Genomic DNA, 14,120 nt, shown 5'->3' with positions numbered 1-14,120 from the left:
GAGGGAGAGACATGGGCGGGGGGAACATCAGACCCACGATGTTAGAGGCACACTTTTTTTCGGATCCTTTTTTATCATCAACAGCAAAAATAAACTAAAATAAACCAAAAAAGGGTTAAATAAATATCACAGTTTTGTTTACATTAAAAATGTTCTAATAATAATCAAAATAAGTCAAATTAAGCTTATTAATAATAATAAAAAAATCAAACAAAGAAGAAGATGAAAGCCCCCGAGAGTTCCTGCCTGGATGGCATTTATAGATGGAAGGTTTGTGTGGCTGGGTTATTGTTTGGGGATCATGCCCTTGATGGCTGACTCCCGGTTTACATACGTGGCCCAGTAGACCAGGTTGAAAATGGCGAAGAGGACAGGGAAGACAATGCGCGACATCTTGTCCACCCTGCTGACGCTGTTGTAGGTCTTCTTGCTTTCTGGGGGCTTCTCCTCCACGCGGGGGCCCTTGGGGGACACGGTGGCGGTGGCGCTCTTGGAGATGGTGGGCAGGCTGGGGTCCTTGGCGATGTTGAGGGCGTACGTTGTGCCCACGATGTTGTAGGTGTTGTTGGCTTTCTTGGCCAGCACCACCGGCTCTTTTTTCTAGGGGAGGGGGGAAAAAAATCTGTATCAGACCACGTAAAAGTGCAAGGAGAATGTTCCCCCGCTCAGCTGGTGGCTGTGTGGGTGGCAGCCATACTGCGACCCAAAGGAAAAGATGGTGCGGGGAGAAGACTAGTGTTCAGAAGCCTTGTCATCCCTGCTCTGCTTAGACTGCTGGAGATGGGGAAGATAGCATGCTGGATTCTCCTCTTGCTTACACCAGTTGGAAACGGGAGTCATTCCCTGGAAGTACAGCACGCAGTGCCTAGCACTGCGGGGTCATGGGACTCCTACATGCTACCGCGATACAAATAACCACCAAAGGTCAGGTGCTCAGCCCATTGGTAGCCCCTTAGCATTGCTCCAGGGGCACAACGGACACATAGCCAGCAGGCTGGCCCTGCTCCAATCCCTCCCTCTTCCATGTAGGTAAAACCAGCAGCTGATGATACAGGGAGGCACTTTTGTCTCCACCTCATCTGGGCTGAATCTTGCTCTGGCACATGTAAGGAGTCACACAGTAACCATGGTGTATGTGGGAGGAGAATCAGACCCAATGAGCTCAGAGTCCTGGGAAAGAGCTCAAACGAACTATCTAGCCCTGCTTCCTGGCTCTTGTTGTGGTGAGGAGCATCACTGATATGGATTAGGGGTTGCCACATGTTTGTATTTGTCCAGTGGGACAAAGTGAATTACCTTGAGATAACGGGTTATATCATCGCGACCTTTGTGTCTTGATGTCAGGATACTTGTAACCCTGCATGATGACACCATGCGCTGCCTCTGTGCCTCAAGGGCAAGTCAGCCACCCTTTGCACTGCTGCACTGCATAATATGATGTCATGAGGATCCAAATACGTCCAATACGTCCTTTTAAAGTACCTCATGAGCTAGGTTGGCAGGATGAAGGACAGACCCTGACAATCAGGCTGGCCCATGGATTTTGGGATAGTGAGCATGGCAGGCCCAGCACTGAGAGACGTTTCCATCTAACCCTCCCATCTAGGGAGTGCTGCTATTAGGCGAAACAAATCCTGGGAGATATATGCACCTTCCCCACACATATCCCCTCTTACCAGTCATTGGGCTTATATACAACCAAACTGCTAGCAGAGTGAACTGATGGGAAGGGAACTTTCTGCAGCATGTGAAGAAGCTAAACTGGCTGTGGGTTGGTCATGCTGCATGAAGCAGAGATGCAAAATGCACAACGTTGATGGCAGATGGATGGCAGGCTCAAGTTTACCAATGGTGGAAATGGAGCATGTGTGTGGGGGGGATTTGGGCTAGGAAAGGGGATAGAAGAGGAGATTGGATCAAGGCTGTCCTGAGGATAAGACCAGACCCAGCGAAGGAAATCTGGTATGTATTACACAAGCTGACCTCATTCATGTAATGAAAAGCCCAGGGAGACTCCGACAGATTGCCCATACGTCCCACTCTACGCTCATTGCAGTTGCCACAGAGCAGATCCAGGTGCTGGAGCTGCAAGATGTGGCATCCTAGGAATTTATGCTGACAATGACACATAAGTGCAATGAGTGTTTGCAGTCGCAATGTGGACAACAGTTGCTAGCAGCAACTGCTTTACGAGGGGGAAAGCATTTCACAGATGTGCCTGCTATACCATGTAGACAGCACTGCTGAACATTCTCTGGCTATGGCTGGAACAGACCAGCTGGAGCTGCTAGGACAACAGCCTGGGAGGCAAGAGTCACAAGAGAGGTACTAAGCCACTGTGTAATCCCAGATCAAACCACTCTAGTTGCTTGTGACTCGGTCACACCTGGCATGAAAGTCTATAAAAGCAGAAACGTCATTGCAATCCCTATGCTGCACCAGTGCTGAGTAAACAGCCTGCCCAGTGAGAAGCCAGCCTTTGTGCCCAGTGGGACGCCTGTAGGATTCTATTCAGCTCCAGCCTCCAGCCTGGTGAATTCGTATCAATCACTATCTTTAGGTAACAAGGGGAGCTATCAGGCGATGGGAGCCCAATTCATCACCTGTGTCCTCCACTGACTTCACTAGAATTCCACCAGGGACACAGCTGGCCCTCTCACTGTACATTCCTGTCAAATGTAGACATAATCACCAGAGTGCTGACTGAATAATGTGATGCCATCAGAGCTTTGAACATCACATTGCATCACCCACCTTTTCCAAGCACCTGGCCTTTGAAGTGCCTGTCAGCAGAGCTGGCCCACCTGTTCATTGTGAATAGCACTAGTACAAACTTAGTTCCTTTTTCAGTTCACAAATTGTTCACTGAGCCAATCCGGCTTATCGCCTGGATGTTTCTTCTACTTCCTTTGACTGCTCACCATCCATTGTCCATGATTTGTAAGCTAAGTCACATGGCATTGTTCCTGCTCATAGGCTGGATGACTGCAAGTTTTTAAACTGAAGGAGCCTCAACAAACCCACTGCACTTTCTGCTATGAATGTTCAAGACAAATATTAACCTTTGCTAAAGAGTGTGAAACCTTCAGGATGCATGAATATGTCCAGGAACATACTGCCACCTTCAGAATACATGTCAACAACAAATATTAAGACCCCAAGCATCAGGGCGAACCTGACTCAGTGGTTATATCTGCAAAGGTTTTTTTCCCCAATTGCTTGTGCTCCAAAGGCTGCACGGTCCAGCCAATCAAGCCCCTTCACTCCCATACGTACCTGGCTATGGCCATTGACCATGCGTCTCCCTCTCCTGCTGAGGGAAGATTCAGCAGTGTTCTTGCAATCTTCCATGCTAAAATGTGCCAGTAATTATGTAGGGTGAAATAAAGCTCCAGTGGCTGGGTTTTGTGAAGGTCACTTAGCAGAGGCTGGGACAGGCCATCCCACAACAGCAACACAGTCTCTCTCTAGCCGCTCTTCAACCTGTAGACTGCAGTGGCGGCAGTTGCTCTTGTGCAACACCTAGACAGGGTGGTAGGGCATGGTCCATATCCCATCCCCTACATGCAAATTCCTCTGCATGCAAACTTAGTTGCAGGCACCCTCTTGCAGTACCTTGGGCATAGAGACTCCCCCACCTGTCTACTCTTTCTGCAGCCTCACAGTGCTGCTGAAGCACATCACAGGTGAATTTCACCCCATGTCAGTTACATCAGGAAAATTTGACAGTCCACAATGCATGTTCAGTGGGATGCTACAGGCAACAGCTGATCATTCTTGAAACCCATATCCAATCAACACATTAAGTGATGGCAGGTCCAGTAATAACTCCTGCAATTGCACAAATAAAACTGCAAGTGGCAAAGTGCAAAGACTGATTAGACTAATGATCAGGCCACGATTGTAGTATTTTATTGAGAAGGTGGTAAGGATTGCTATTGTCTTCAGTGGTTAACTGAGCAACTGATTAATGATCAAATTAATTGGATCAGAGGAGCCACAATTAATTGTATATCCTCAAAGAAGGTGAGTTGTGTGAGCATGTTGCTAGCCATCAAGAGATACATAAAGGTTTGAAAATGTTTTACCATTTAAACACTACATATACTATGATTATTTCTTACCCTCGCTTCACGGTGTGGTAAGATTATTAATACGTAATAATGGATTGAAAGAATGATCAATTACTGCTTGCAGAATTCTACTGAAGGTGCACTGCGGTTTATTTTATTGTTAATCAGATACGTTACTAACTGGAGATGAATGAGAGACTGCAACTGACATGACATTTCTCAGCCTGGACAGTGTTTCCCTCCAAGAGGTGACCTTGCCAGCCTGGTGTAAGCATGTGAAAAACTTCTTGGCAGCTTTTACTACTGGTACTTGCTATAACAAAGACATTGTATCTCGTGAACTCACTCACTGAAGTGAGTGCCTTCCCATTGGTTTCAGTGGGCTTTGGGTCAGGCCCTTCAGCCCTAAGGAAGGCAGGAAGTGCAGGAATGCTTAAAGCCTAATAGCCTTTGACTTTCAACTGCTTGGGAGTGTGGTGTGTGATGACGCCTAGACGGTAAGGCAGCGCACGCATTCTAAAGAGTTTCCGAGGGTACCCTGGTAACAGAGGCTCAGAAGCTCAAGAAATCAGACACTTGAGCGATTGGCACACATGGTCTGTCCTTAGGTTCCCTGGGTTGTGTTTTATATAGTTGATGACTCACCAAAGATTTCAACAAGGAAAAACATGTTTATTACAATCAGATACAAACCAGTCCTCTGACCTCCCGGCGTGTTTATTTGTGTGGGATTCCCTTTGCTAGCGAAACAGAAAGGAAAATTGGAAAATCAAAAAGAGCAGAAAAACAACCCAGCTCCTTTAAAACCAGTACAGGTCTCACCGTTGGGAGAGAATGTGTGGTCACCCTCCATCATTCATCACAAAGCTGACTTTACACACTGCATTCCTAATGGAGGAAATGCAGGGAAAGCTAGCGTGACAAGACATACATTTCTTATGCATTATAGACCTCTTATCACATCATGTTCCTGAGACAAGCTTCCCTCCTCCCCCCGCCGTACACACACACACACACTGGTTGGCAATGAGATTTTTGCTGAATCTGATTCTGTCTATATATAGCTGAGCCTTCTCCTTTGAGAGACTAAAGCTACAACCCAGGAGAGGTGGGTTCCATCCCCCACTCCGCCATTGACTTTCACTTACCTTCTCTGTGTTCCAGTTTCCCAGTCGGATAGTGATACCTACCTACCTCATAGGGGGCTGGGAGGATTAGTTCATTGCCATTTGTAAAGCACGTGCCATTTGTAAAGCACGATCTTGGGCTGTGTTAAAGAAATGCAAAGGATCTGTCCTCTGCCATTAGTTATAGATAGGGTATTTGTGTGTCGTAGAATGCGGTTTGATTGCGCCCTGAAACATTTTCAGTTCAGGAAATTTTCAGTCTTAGGTTTGGAAGGGCACAGTGGACTCTACTGCTTCAGCTATGCAGTGGGAAGAGGGTTGGAGGAGGGGCTACAGAGTTGGCATGAGGAGTGGAGCAGAAGGGAAAGTGATTTCTGGAACAGTGGCTGGTGTGTTTGAAATGATAGGGCTCGCACACATTGGAGACTGGATCCCACACAATGTGGGTACCGAATGTAGCACAGACAGGGGACCAGGTAGCAAGCGCTGAACAGAACAGGGAGAACAGAGAAATGCAACCTTGCATTAATGAGAATGATGCATGGCCACCAAGGGACTCCTGCCTATTAGCAATAATGAGGCCAAAGAGGGCAGCGTGTAGCTAAGCACCTCATTAGTATGATGAGGATCATATTTATGCCCAATGTGGCCTCTGACAAGCTTATTCTTCATCATCATCCATCCCACTCTTTCTTCACCCTGCATACCTGCAGGGGAGCAGATAAGCCAGGGGCCTCCAGCTTGCTTTTGCTCAAGGCAGAAGACTTAACCTCACTCGTGCCCATGTGTAGCCTCTCCTTTTGTTTGTGCTGGATGGAGCGCAAAACCTTTGCGGGATCAAGGCCCAAAAGCAGCAGGGCTGAGAGAAGGATGCAGCTAACCATCCAGATGGAGAAGGGAGAGGGAGGAGGCATGGCCAAGGAACGGCAAGTGGGCTATATCAATGGGCCTTTGAAGTGAAGCCAATTTTAGGGCTAAAAGGAGCCAATGGGCAACAATGACTCCCAAGGTACAAGATAATGGAGACTTGGGCCTGTGGACAGCAAGTAGGTAAGGGTGAGAGAACTCAGCAAGCTCTTGTTTGCTCTCATGGGGGATGAGGGAAAGCACCTAGTAAAGGTGGGCCCGAGTCATTAAGTTTGGATCTGGAGCATAACTTTCCCAAGGTTTGGCAGTGATCCGATTGGGGATTTGGTACCAGTCCATCTCCTCTGGTGAGGGTGAGAACAAAACAAATGCACCATGTACAGTAACAAAGGGGAAAGAAGAAGCCATTCCCATATAAACTGGTTTCAATATCTGAGTTTGCAGACTTGCTTTATGTGATGTTCACTGGTGAGCAGATGAGGCACACAAATCCCATGTTGTTCACTCACTCACTCACACACTGTCCATACCGTTGGTCTCCCAAAGACAAGGGAGGGAACCAAGATCAGAGACGAGTGAAAGAGTTTTGCTTATTTTTGGGGAATGTTCTTTGGTGACATTCACCCAGAGAAGACAAGAAGGAGAAGAAGCTGCCTGAGCTCAAGCTCACAAGTGATTAGAACCATGGCCTGAGGACCAGACGAGAAAGGAGCGATATCCTCTCACCGCCTGACATGGGGACTTTACACTGCTGTGTTTCCAGGTGTCCGGTTGCAGCTACTCCAACTGGGAGCTGTTTTGCTCCCAGACGTTCAGGTGAGTGCAGAGCAGGCAAGGAGACAGAACTAAGCGGTGATGCTTGTACAGACAATGATGTCACTACAGGGAAGTAGCAGGTAGGCAGGCCCAGAGGAGGGACATTGTTTCTGGGTGGGACAATCATTGGCAATTTTCATTCTCACAAGTTTGGCGGCCTTTCCAGAGTCCGGTGACAAAGACCCGTTAGAAGTGATCTCTCTGGATGCCAGTTGAAAAGATCACCATAAAGGTGGCCTGCATAGATTCCAGTGGTGACAATCCCACTGCAGTTGGTCCCTTGGGATTACAGTGTGGTCAGAATCCTCTCTAAGGCAGCCAATCTACCCATGAGTGGTGTGGAATCCCCTCAGATGTGGCACCTCCCTTCAGAGGGTGCATCATCAGAGTCCAGTAGCAAGACTCCCCTTAGAGGCAAGCCATCTCCTTTCCAGCGATGAGGCTCTCTCGCCATAGAGGCAGTCCCTCCAGGTTCCATTCGGGGGGATCTCCTTAGTGGGACCATTCTGGGGACTCCTGCGGTGAGGTGGATTGTCCTGAAACCATTCATCTTTCATGGGCACCTCGGCCTTTTCTCCTCTCTGATTTATTGCTGCGATCCAGCACACCACTGGAGATTGCTCTTCAAAACTGATCCCCTGCCCTCAAAGAAAATCATTCCAGTGGGCACCAGAGACCATTCTCCAATTTGATCTATAGCCCCAGGTCTGCGGCAGCAGCTCTAACCTTGTGAAATAGAACTATTGCAAGAAATTCTTTGATCCAACAGGGCGCAGCAAACACCCCTTCCTCATAGAAAGCAACAAGCGACGGCGAGACACAAAAGGCTTATAGGAGCTTCGGTTCCAAGAAGCATTAGTCGAACCATATCAGAATGTGGGCTGGGTAACTTTCTCATGGGATCTGTGGTGCTTCCTGATTTTGCTTGGATGAGAATTGCAAATAATACAGCATTTCTTGTGGTATTTCGGCATTTCCCAGCTAGGGCCCAACACAGATACACTGTAAGCTGGGCTGTAAATTACTGGACAGATGAAGGTTGAGAGAAAGGGGAAATATCACACCAGCAGAATGTACCACAATGTGCCTGGTCCTCTAGGCCTCTGGTGGCTGTAGTGATAGGGCAGATGTCTAGGTGGGGGAGGTCAGCAAGTTAGCAGATTCTACCGAAGTCTGAAAACGCAGGATAACTCCACAAAGTCAAGACACCCAGTCACCCTAATTGATGGGTTGTGTGGGAGAAGTTGCTGCTGTCCGTGCCATAGATAAAGAGAGGATTTTAGCCTCAAGGGCTGTTAATCTGGTCCCTTTCACCAGTGCTAACAATTAAATCTTCTTTTTCTTCTTCTTCTTCTTCTTCCCCCTCATCATGGGCTGGGGCACTGGGCAAGCATCCATTGTCTTCACTGGGCTGAGGCAGCTCCAGGGTTCACTTGCTTACCATCTTCTTTGACACAATCCACCCACTACTTCCTCAGCTTTCCTTGAGGTCTCTTTCCTACCCCCCTCCTGCCATGCTGCCTGCACCAGGTCCTCTTCATTCATCTTCTGTATGAGACCAAACTAGCAAAGTCAGGCTTCCTGGATTTTGTCAGCTACATCAAGGACTCTGACTTCCACCCTAAAGCTTTCGTTTCACAGCCTGTCTCTTTTATTGTGCAAAGGCATCTCCTGGTAAACACCTATAGGCATTGAACCTGCTGCCTCTTTACTGCCCAGGCTTCTGCACCATACAGCACTGTGGGTGCACCACTGAGCTATACAACTGGGCTTTTAAGGCTACAAATTAAGTGCGGTAGTAATAGTCACAAGGGTGAATAACAAGCCCTCTGGCTTCAGGGACAGCTTTCCAAAGACCAGAGCTCAATTTGGGCATATCACTGTTAGCTTTACTGCTGGTACAAATATTTCTAACATTGCCAACATCCAGTCTTAAGCCAGTGGGGTGTTTTTGTTTTTTGTGGGTGTTTTTTTCCAGATTCAACCCACCTAACTTGTTATTTGTTTCAAGATCAGTTCATGGAAAGCTGAAACTGAGCCATCGCGGAATCATCACAACACTCTGACTAGAAACATATCAGCAGCATAGAAAAGCAGAACAAACATGGGGATGTAGCTAATTCCCAAGTCACATGAGCCCACCACTCTTCCTGGAGTGCTCCTTTAATAGTTGGTGTTAGACGTGGTGAGAAAGAGAATAGAAAATACATCCAAAATGGAAGGAATCTGGTCAGCTTTCCTGATCTGTAACATGACCAGAAGTGGGTGAAGCTCATAAGGATGGATAAACACTAGGTAGATTAGCACCCACAAACTTAGATGTTTATCTGACTCTCTTGAGTCTTAGGCTGCAAATCTCACAGAAAAGGCTCCCCTTGTAAGATTTTGGGTACTTCACATATCCGCATTACGTTACTGCAAGGACAACATTTCTCATGGTATCTTCGTGCTATTTTAGCACCTCTGATTCAAAGACAGCAACTCAGGAATAAAGGCATTTTTTAAAAAAGTGAACTGAAGGTTTTTTGTTTTTAACTTCTGGAATCATTTGAGCTGGGTTTGGTTTAAGTGATGGGTGAAGGGCCACATCCACCCTTATTTTATCTACTCTGTTCTGCCCATTCCTGATCTGACAGCCACTGATGTCGACTGGAGTCATTCCATTGACTTCACTGGGTCTTTAATCTCTATGGGCCAAATTCAGCCCTATCATGTGAGGTTGATATCAATGGCGTTGCACCTGCTTCCATCAGGTCTCAACTGGCCTTACAGAACCACTCTGCTAGGCCATCTCTTTTGAAGTGTAGACCAATCTGTAGCATCACACTGGTGAAAAGAAGATCCAAGGACGCAGAAGAGGCAGGGAATCAAGTTTAGAGGTAACGAGGGCTGGGCTTGCTATGGCAGGGCTGATATTGGCTCTAGTTTTTTAATCTGCCCCCCAATCGCACGTTGCCTCCCTCTTTGACCTCTTTGAGCTGCGGCTCAGTCAAAATCAAAGGACTGAACTACCGAATTCCCTCTCCCCAGATCTTCTTTCAGTGATGCAAGATATTTGCACACGGTCCCTCAACAGTTCCGAGCAGCACATTATCATGCAAAAAAAAAAAAAAAAAAAAAGTGCTCCAGAATCAAGAACAAGGACAAGCTGATTTTGAAATTGATTCAATAAATATAAACAAGAGAGCAATGTGCCACAACAAGTGATTCCTCTGAGCAGCTCCAATTAGATCAGCGTGGAGGGAGGAGGGTGCCAATGAAGGCCAGCGATGGCTGTACAAAGGAAGCTGTCAGAGATGCTGATCCGAAGCCAGAAGAGAAAACCTGGGTGATACCCACTTATTTTCTGCCAGTTGCTGCTTCAGATTGCTCTCTACCTCCCAGTGTAGCCATCTGCTAATGGCTGAGGGTAACCCCTGTTAAAATCACCCTCCCTCTGATATGCTTGCTCTGCACTGCGGGGAAAGCATGGGGCATCCACCGTGACAGGTGGTGAGGGAGCAAGGTCCGTGAGGCTGGCAGCTTCTCTACTTTAATGGGGCTAGCATCACATCAAGCACCTGGCTTTGGGGCTTTATGCTGGCGCATCAGGGCAGCAACATGGCGCAAAGTGCAGCAGGTAGTGAGCAAAGGAAGAGAGAAATTGAACCACACAGAGACGTGCACAGATGCAACCAGAGAGAGACAGACACACATACACTCACGCACACGCGCACAGAGGGAGGGACAGATGGAGACATGAGTGTTGTAGGAATTTTTTCCCAGCGAATGATAAAGACAATACATTACACCAGCCCTTTCTCCTTCCACCCCCAAGAACCGCTCCAGTCAAGACCTGAATTGATGACCCCAGTGAATAGCATCCAGCCTACTGGAATGTGCCGGGCTGCATGTTACCCACTCCTGGTCCCAATGCAGCTCTCTCGTGGGGCGTTTCTTTGCCCTCCCGTGCTCCCTGGCCTTGCCTACAGGACTCACCTTCATCTCCTGGGCCTCCAGCACCTTCTTGCCATCCCAGGCCCAGCTCCGCTTGGTGAAGTAGTTGACAGTGGCAAACTCGATCAGCGCAGAAAACACGAAGGCGTAACAGACGGCTATGAACCAATCCATGGCCGTCGCGTACGCCACTTTCGGTAAGGAGTTTCTGGCGCTGATGCTCAGTGTGGTCATGGTGAGAACGGTGGTAACACCTGCGGGAACAAAGCAGGAGAGGACGGTGCTGTCAAAGCATGCAACCATGTTTGTGTGCCTGGTCAATGAGCTATCTCTTCCCACTCTCTCTTTGTCCTTCCAGGTAGAGATGCCAGCACGCCCATGGACCAAATGCACCAAAGGTGCAGGTAGGGCCAGCCCCATTGATTTAGGCCCACTTACCTCAGCAATGAGTTTGGCCAGATGCGGGATTCAGGAGGCCAGAGTTCCATTCCTGGCTCTGCTACTGGCCTTCTGGGTGACCTTGGGCATGTCACTTCACCTCTCTGTGCCTCAGTTTCCCTTACACCTCTTGTCTACTTAGGATGGCAAACTTTACGAGGCAGGGCTGATCTCACCATGTGTTTGTACAGAGTCTAGTACACTGGTGCTTCTGGTTGCTACCATATAAAATAGCAAACAGTGGTAGTGGTAAGGTGCAGCCAGCCAGGCAGATCTAACTGGACATTTGTGAAGGAGATGCTATTAGGACATTTAAAATTGTGTTTTGTGGAGTATTTACTACATATCTGTCTGTGCTCCCCTCCTTACTTCCTCCCATAAGAAAATAACTAACACTTAAGACTTATACAATCTTTTCCATCTGTTGACCTCAAAGAACCTTACAAAGGTGGGTGAACACAATTAACTCCATTTTACAGATAGGGAAACGAGGCATGGAGAGAGGAAGTGGCTTGCCCAAGATCACACAAAAAGTCTTTCGCAGAGCTGGGAATAGAGTCTAGGTATCTGGACTTACAGGATGGAGCACTCACCACTGGACCATGCTATCAAGAATTTTTGCAATTATTCATTGCAAAATGGCCTTTTAAACTAATGATGTTCTTCATGAAAAATTGTTAACATTGTCAAAGCTTTTCAATTCATGTAACAACTTGTGTCTTTTTCAAGTTTAATACAGCACCCTGTATTTCTTTTGTAGACACAGAATATCTCAGAAGTATCCCTAGCATACCATACCACTTCAACATTACAAATAAGTTTGTATTTATCTGGTAAGGTACGGTGGAGTTTAGTGACAGGCCTGGAGAGTGGGCTCCTTTCTGCAGCGTGCAAGTTAAACATGGTTGGGAATTTGTCAATGAAACTTTTTTTTTCCCATCAGAAAACACCGATTCATTGAAACTGACACTGTTCCTCAGAAAGGCTGTGTTCCAACAAATTTTTTGACTCAAAAATTTGTTTTGAAATTGTCAGAAGATTTCATTTTTATGTTTTTGAAATGAAAAGCTCTGGTTTTCTGGTTCAAAACAAGATTTTATTTTGAAATGTAAGCCATTTATAGTTTTTAAAAAATGGCAAAATTGAAATGAAATGTTTCAAAATTATTGAAACGTGAACCGGAAGGGTTTTGCATTTTCAGTTTGCAAAAATTTGCTAGATGTTGACTTTGTCCTGATTCAGGATGGGTTTTTTTTATTTTTATTTTTAGATCTTGAAACTTTTTATGGGACAGGAAAAACCATTTCCCATCCAGCTCTAATACAAGGCTCCCTCACAGCTCCCTTCCAATCTGCCTCAAGCATGATCTGCAAAGAGGAACCTCTGAAGGAATGAGTCTCCATGGTCTGTTCAGTTTTGGCCTCCCTGCTTAGCCTGCAAATATGGGTGCCAGTTCTGGCAGTAATGGGACACCTGTCCCTGGGCAACTGGACTGAGATCAACCAATTCATTTCACACAGGCCAGTACACATGGAGATCTGAACCAGCAACCTGAAAGTGAAAGACTCCGTATCCCATTATCCATTCTCAGAGCCTCCAGCTTCCCATACATGTGCATTGCCAGGAAATTAAGCAGTTTTCGCTACTTCACTTTTCTGATATCACCCATCTGGGCAGGAAATTTCTAAATTTCAAAGTCTTCTTTACTTTGGACTCTTATAAATGGACCCACTTTTCTTTTTTTTTCTTTTAATTGCCAGACATTCACTATTTGATGTTTTTATCAAGAATGTTATTGAAATCTTCATCTATTAGAAACCTGGTGGGAGGCAAACGAACAAGGTCAAAACCTTGGTTGAAAGGGTTTCTGCTATCACTGATTGCGACAATAGTTTCTGTCTTCCCCACATCTTGCACACTCTAAGGTCACTATCACCTGCCATCAGAGGTGGAAGATTAAAATATCATTGGGGAGGCGGGGGGGCTGGACCAAGAAATATCTCAGCCCAGTGCACCAGGGAGATCTGGGAGTGGGAAGTGGGATGCTGGAGAGCAGGCCTGCCTCGAACTCACCCCAGCAGAGATGTCTCCACTCCTGTCCCATGGGGCTGGACCCAGGGGATGGAGAGTGAGCCCTCCTACCCTGCATTCACTCCGGCTCCATCCTATCCCACAGTCTGGGCCCCAGGATTGGAGAACGAGCCTGGGTAGCAGCGGCTCCCTTCTGACCTTTGGTGCTGGCCTGGGCCAGGCTCCAGCTCCAGCCAGTTGGCTCTCGCCACTAGGGGAAGGCTCAAGGTGCCCCCTGCAGCATCACATGGCATGCATCGGCACTGTGATTGCAGAGATGGGCATGTGCATGGGGGCAGCCAGGGAGATGGTGAGGTAGATAGATTTTGGGGGACTGAGCCCCCTCTAGCTCTAGCAGACTGCCACCTATACCTGCCATGCTTAAATGGAGCCCTCTCTGATACCAGCAACTGTTGTAGAGGGAATGAGGAGACCCTGGTCTCAGGCCTTGGCAAGTAACTGAAGGAGGAATTCATTTTAAAATAGTTTGTTAATATATTTGTAACTCTGGCCCGACCTTCCGCCTCTGATAGCAAAGTGAAAAGATATTGTGTAAAGAAATGAAAATAATTACAATCAGTTTAAGGCACAGTCCTATTGACTCAGCCCAGGGATCAGCACATGCACAGGTCGGACCAGGAGTGTAATCAGCAAGTACAAGCTGTGTATGCAGACCCATTGCCCTCTTTCCCATATACACCTGTTACATCCCACAGCCACCATGTCAATAGAACCTCGAACAAAGCAGACGCAGCCAGTTCTGTGTAACTGGCTTATCAATATCTAGATTCTT

At 47.1% G+C, this 14,120-nt stretch overlaps 1 protein-coding gene across 1 annotated transcript in view; it reads right to left on the bottom strand.

Moving 5' to 3' along the window:
- Positions 1–285: 285 nt before the first annotated feature.
- Positions 286–14,120, bottom strand: part of LOC144269962 (gamma-aminobutyric acid receptor subunit alpha-3-like) — a 37,770-nt gene continuing 23,935 nt past the window's right edge. Inside the window, exons 5-6 of the mRNA XM_077826084.1 lie at positions 10,862–11,073; positions 286–600 (exon numbers count right to left, since the gene is read on the bottom strand). Coding sequence (XP_077682210.1) covers positions 286–600; positions 10,862–11,073 — 527 coding nt within the window. The remainder of the gene's footprint in view (positions 601–10,861; positions 11,074–14,120) is intronic.

This window comes from Eretmochelys imbricata, chromosome 9 (genome assembly GCF_965152235.1).
Source record: "Eretmochelys imbricata isolate rEreImb1 chromosome 9, rEreImb1.hap1, whole genome shotgun sequence".
In the NCBI taxonomy this organism is placed as follows: Eukaryota; Metazoa; Chordata; order Testudines; family Cheloniidae; genus Eretmochelys; species Eretmochelys imbricata.
Note: the sequence above shows the minus strand (reverse complement) of the source record. Positions and strands in the feature narration are given on the sequence as shown.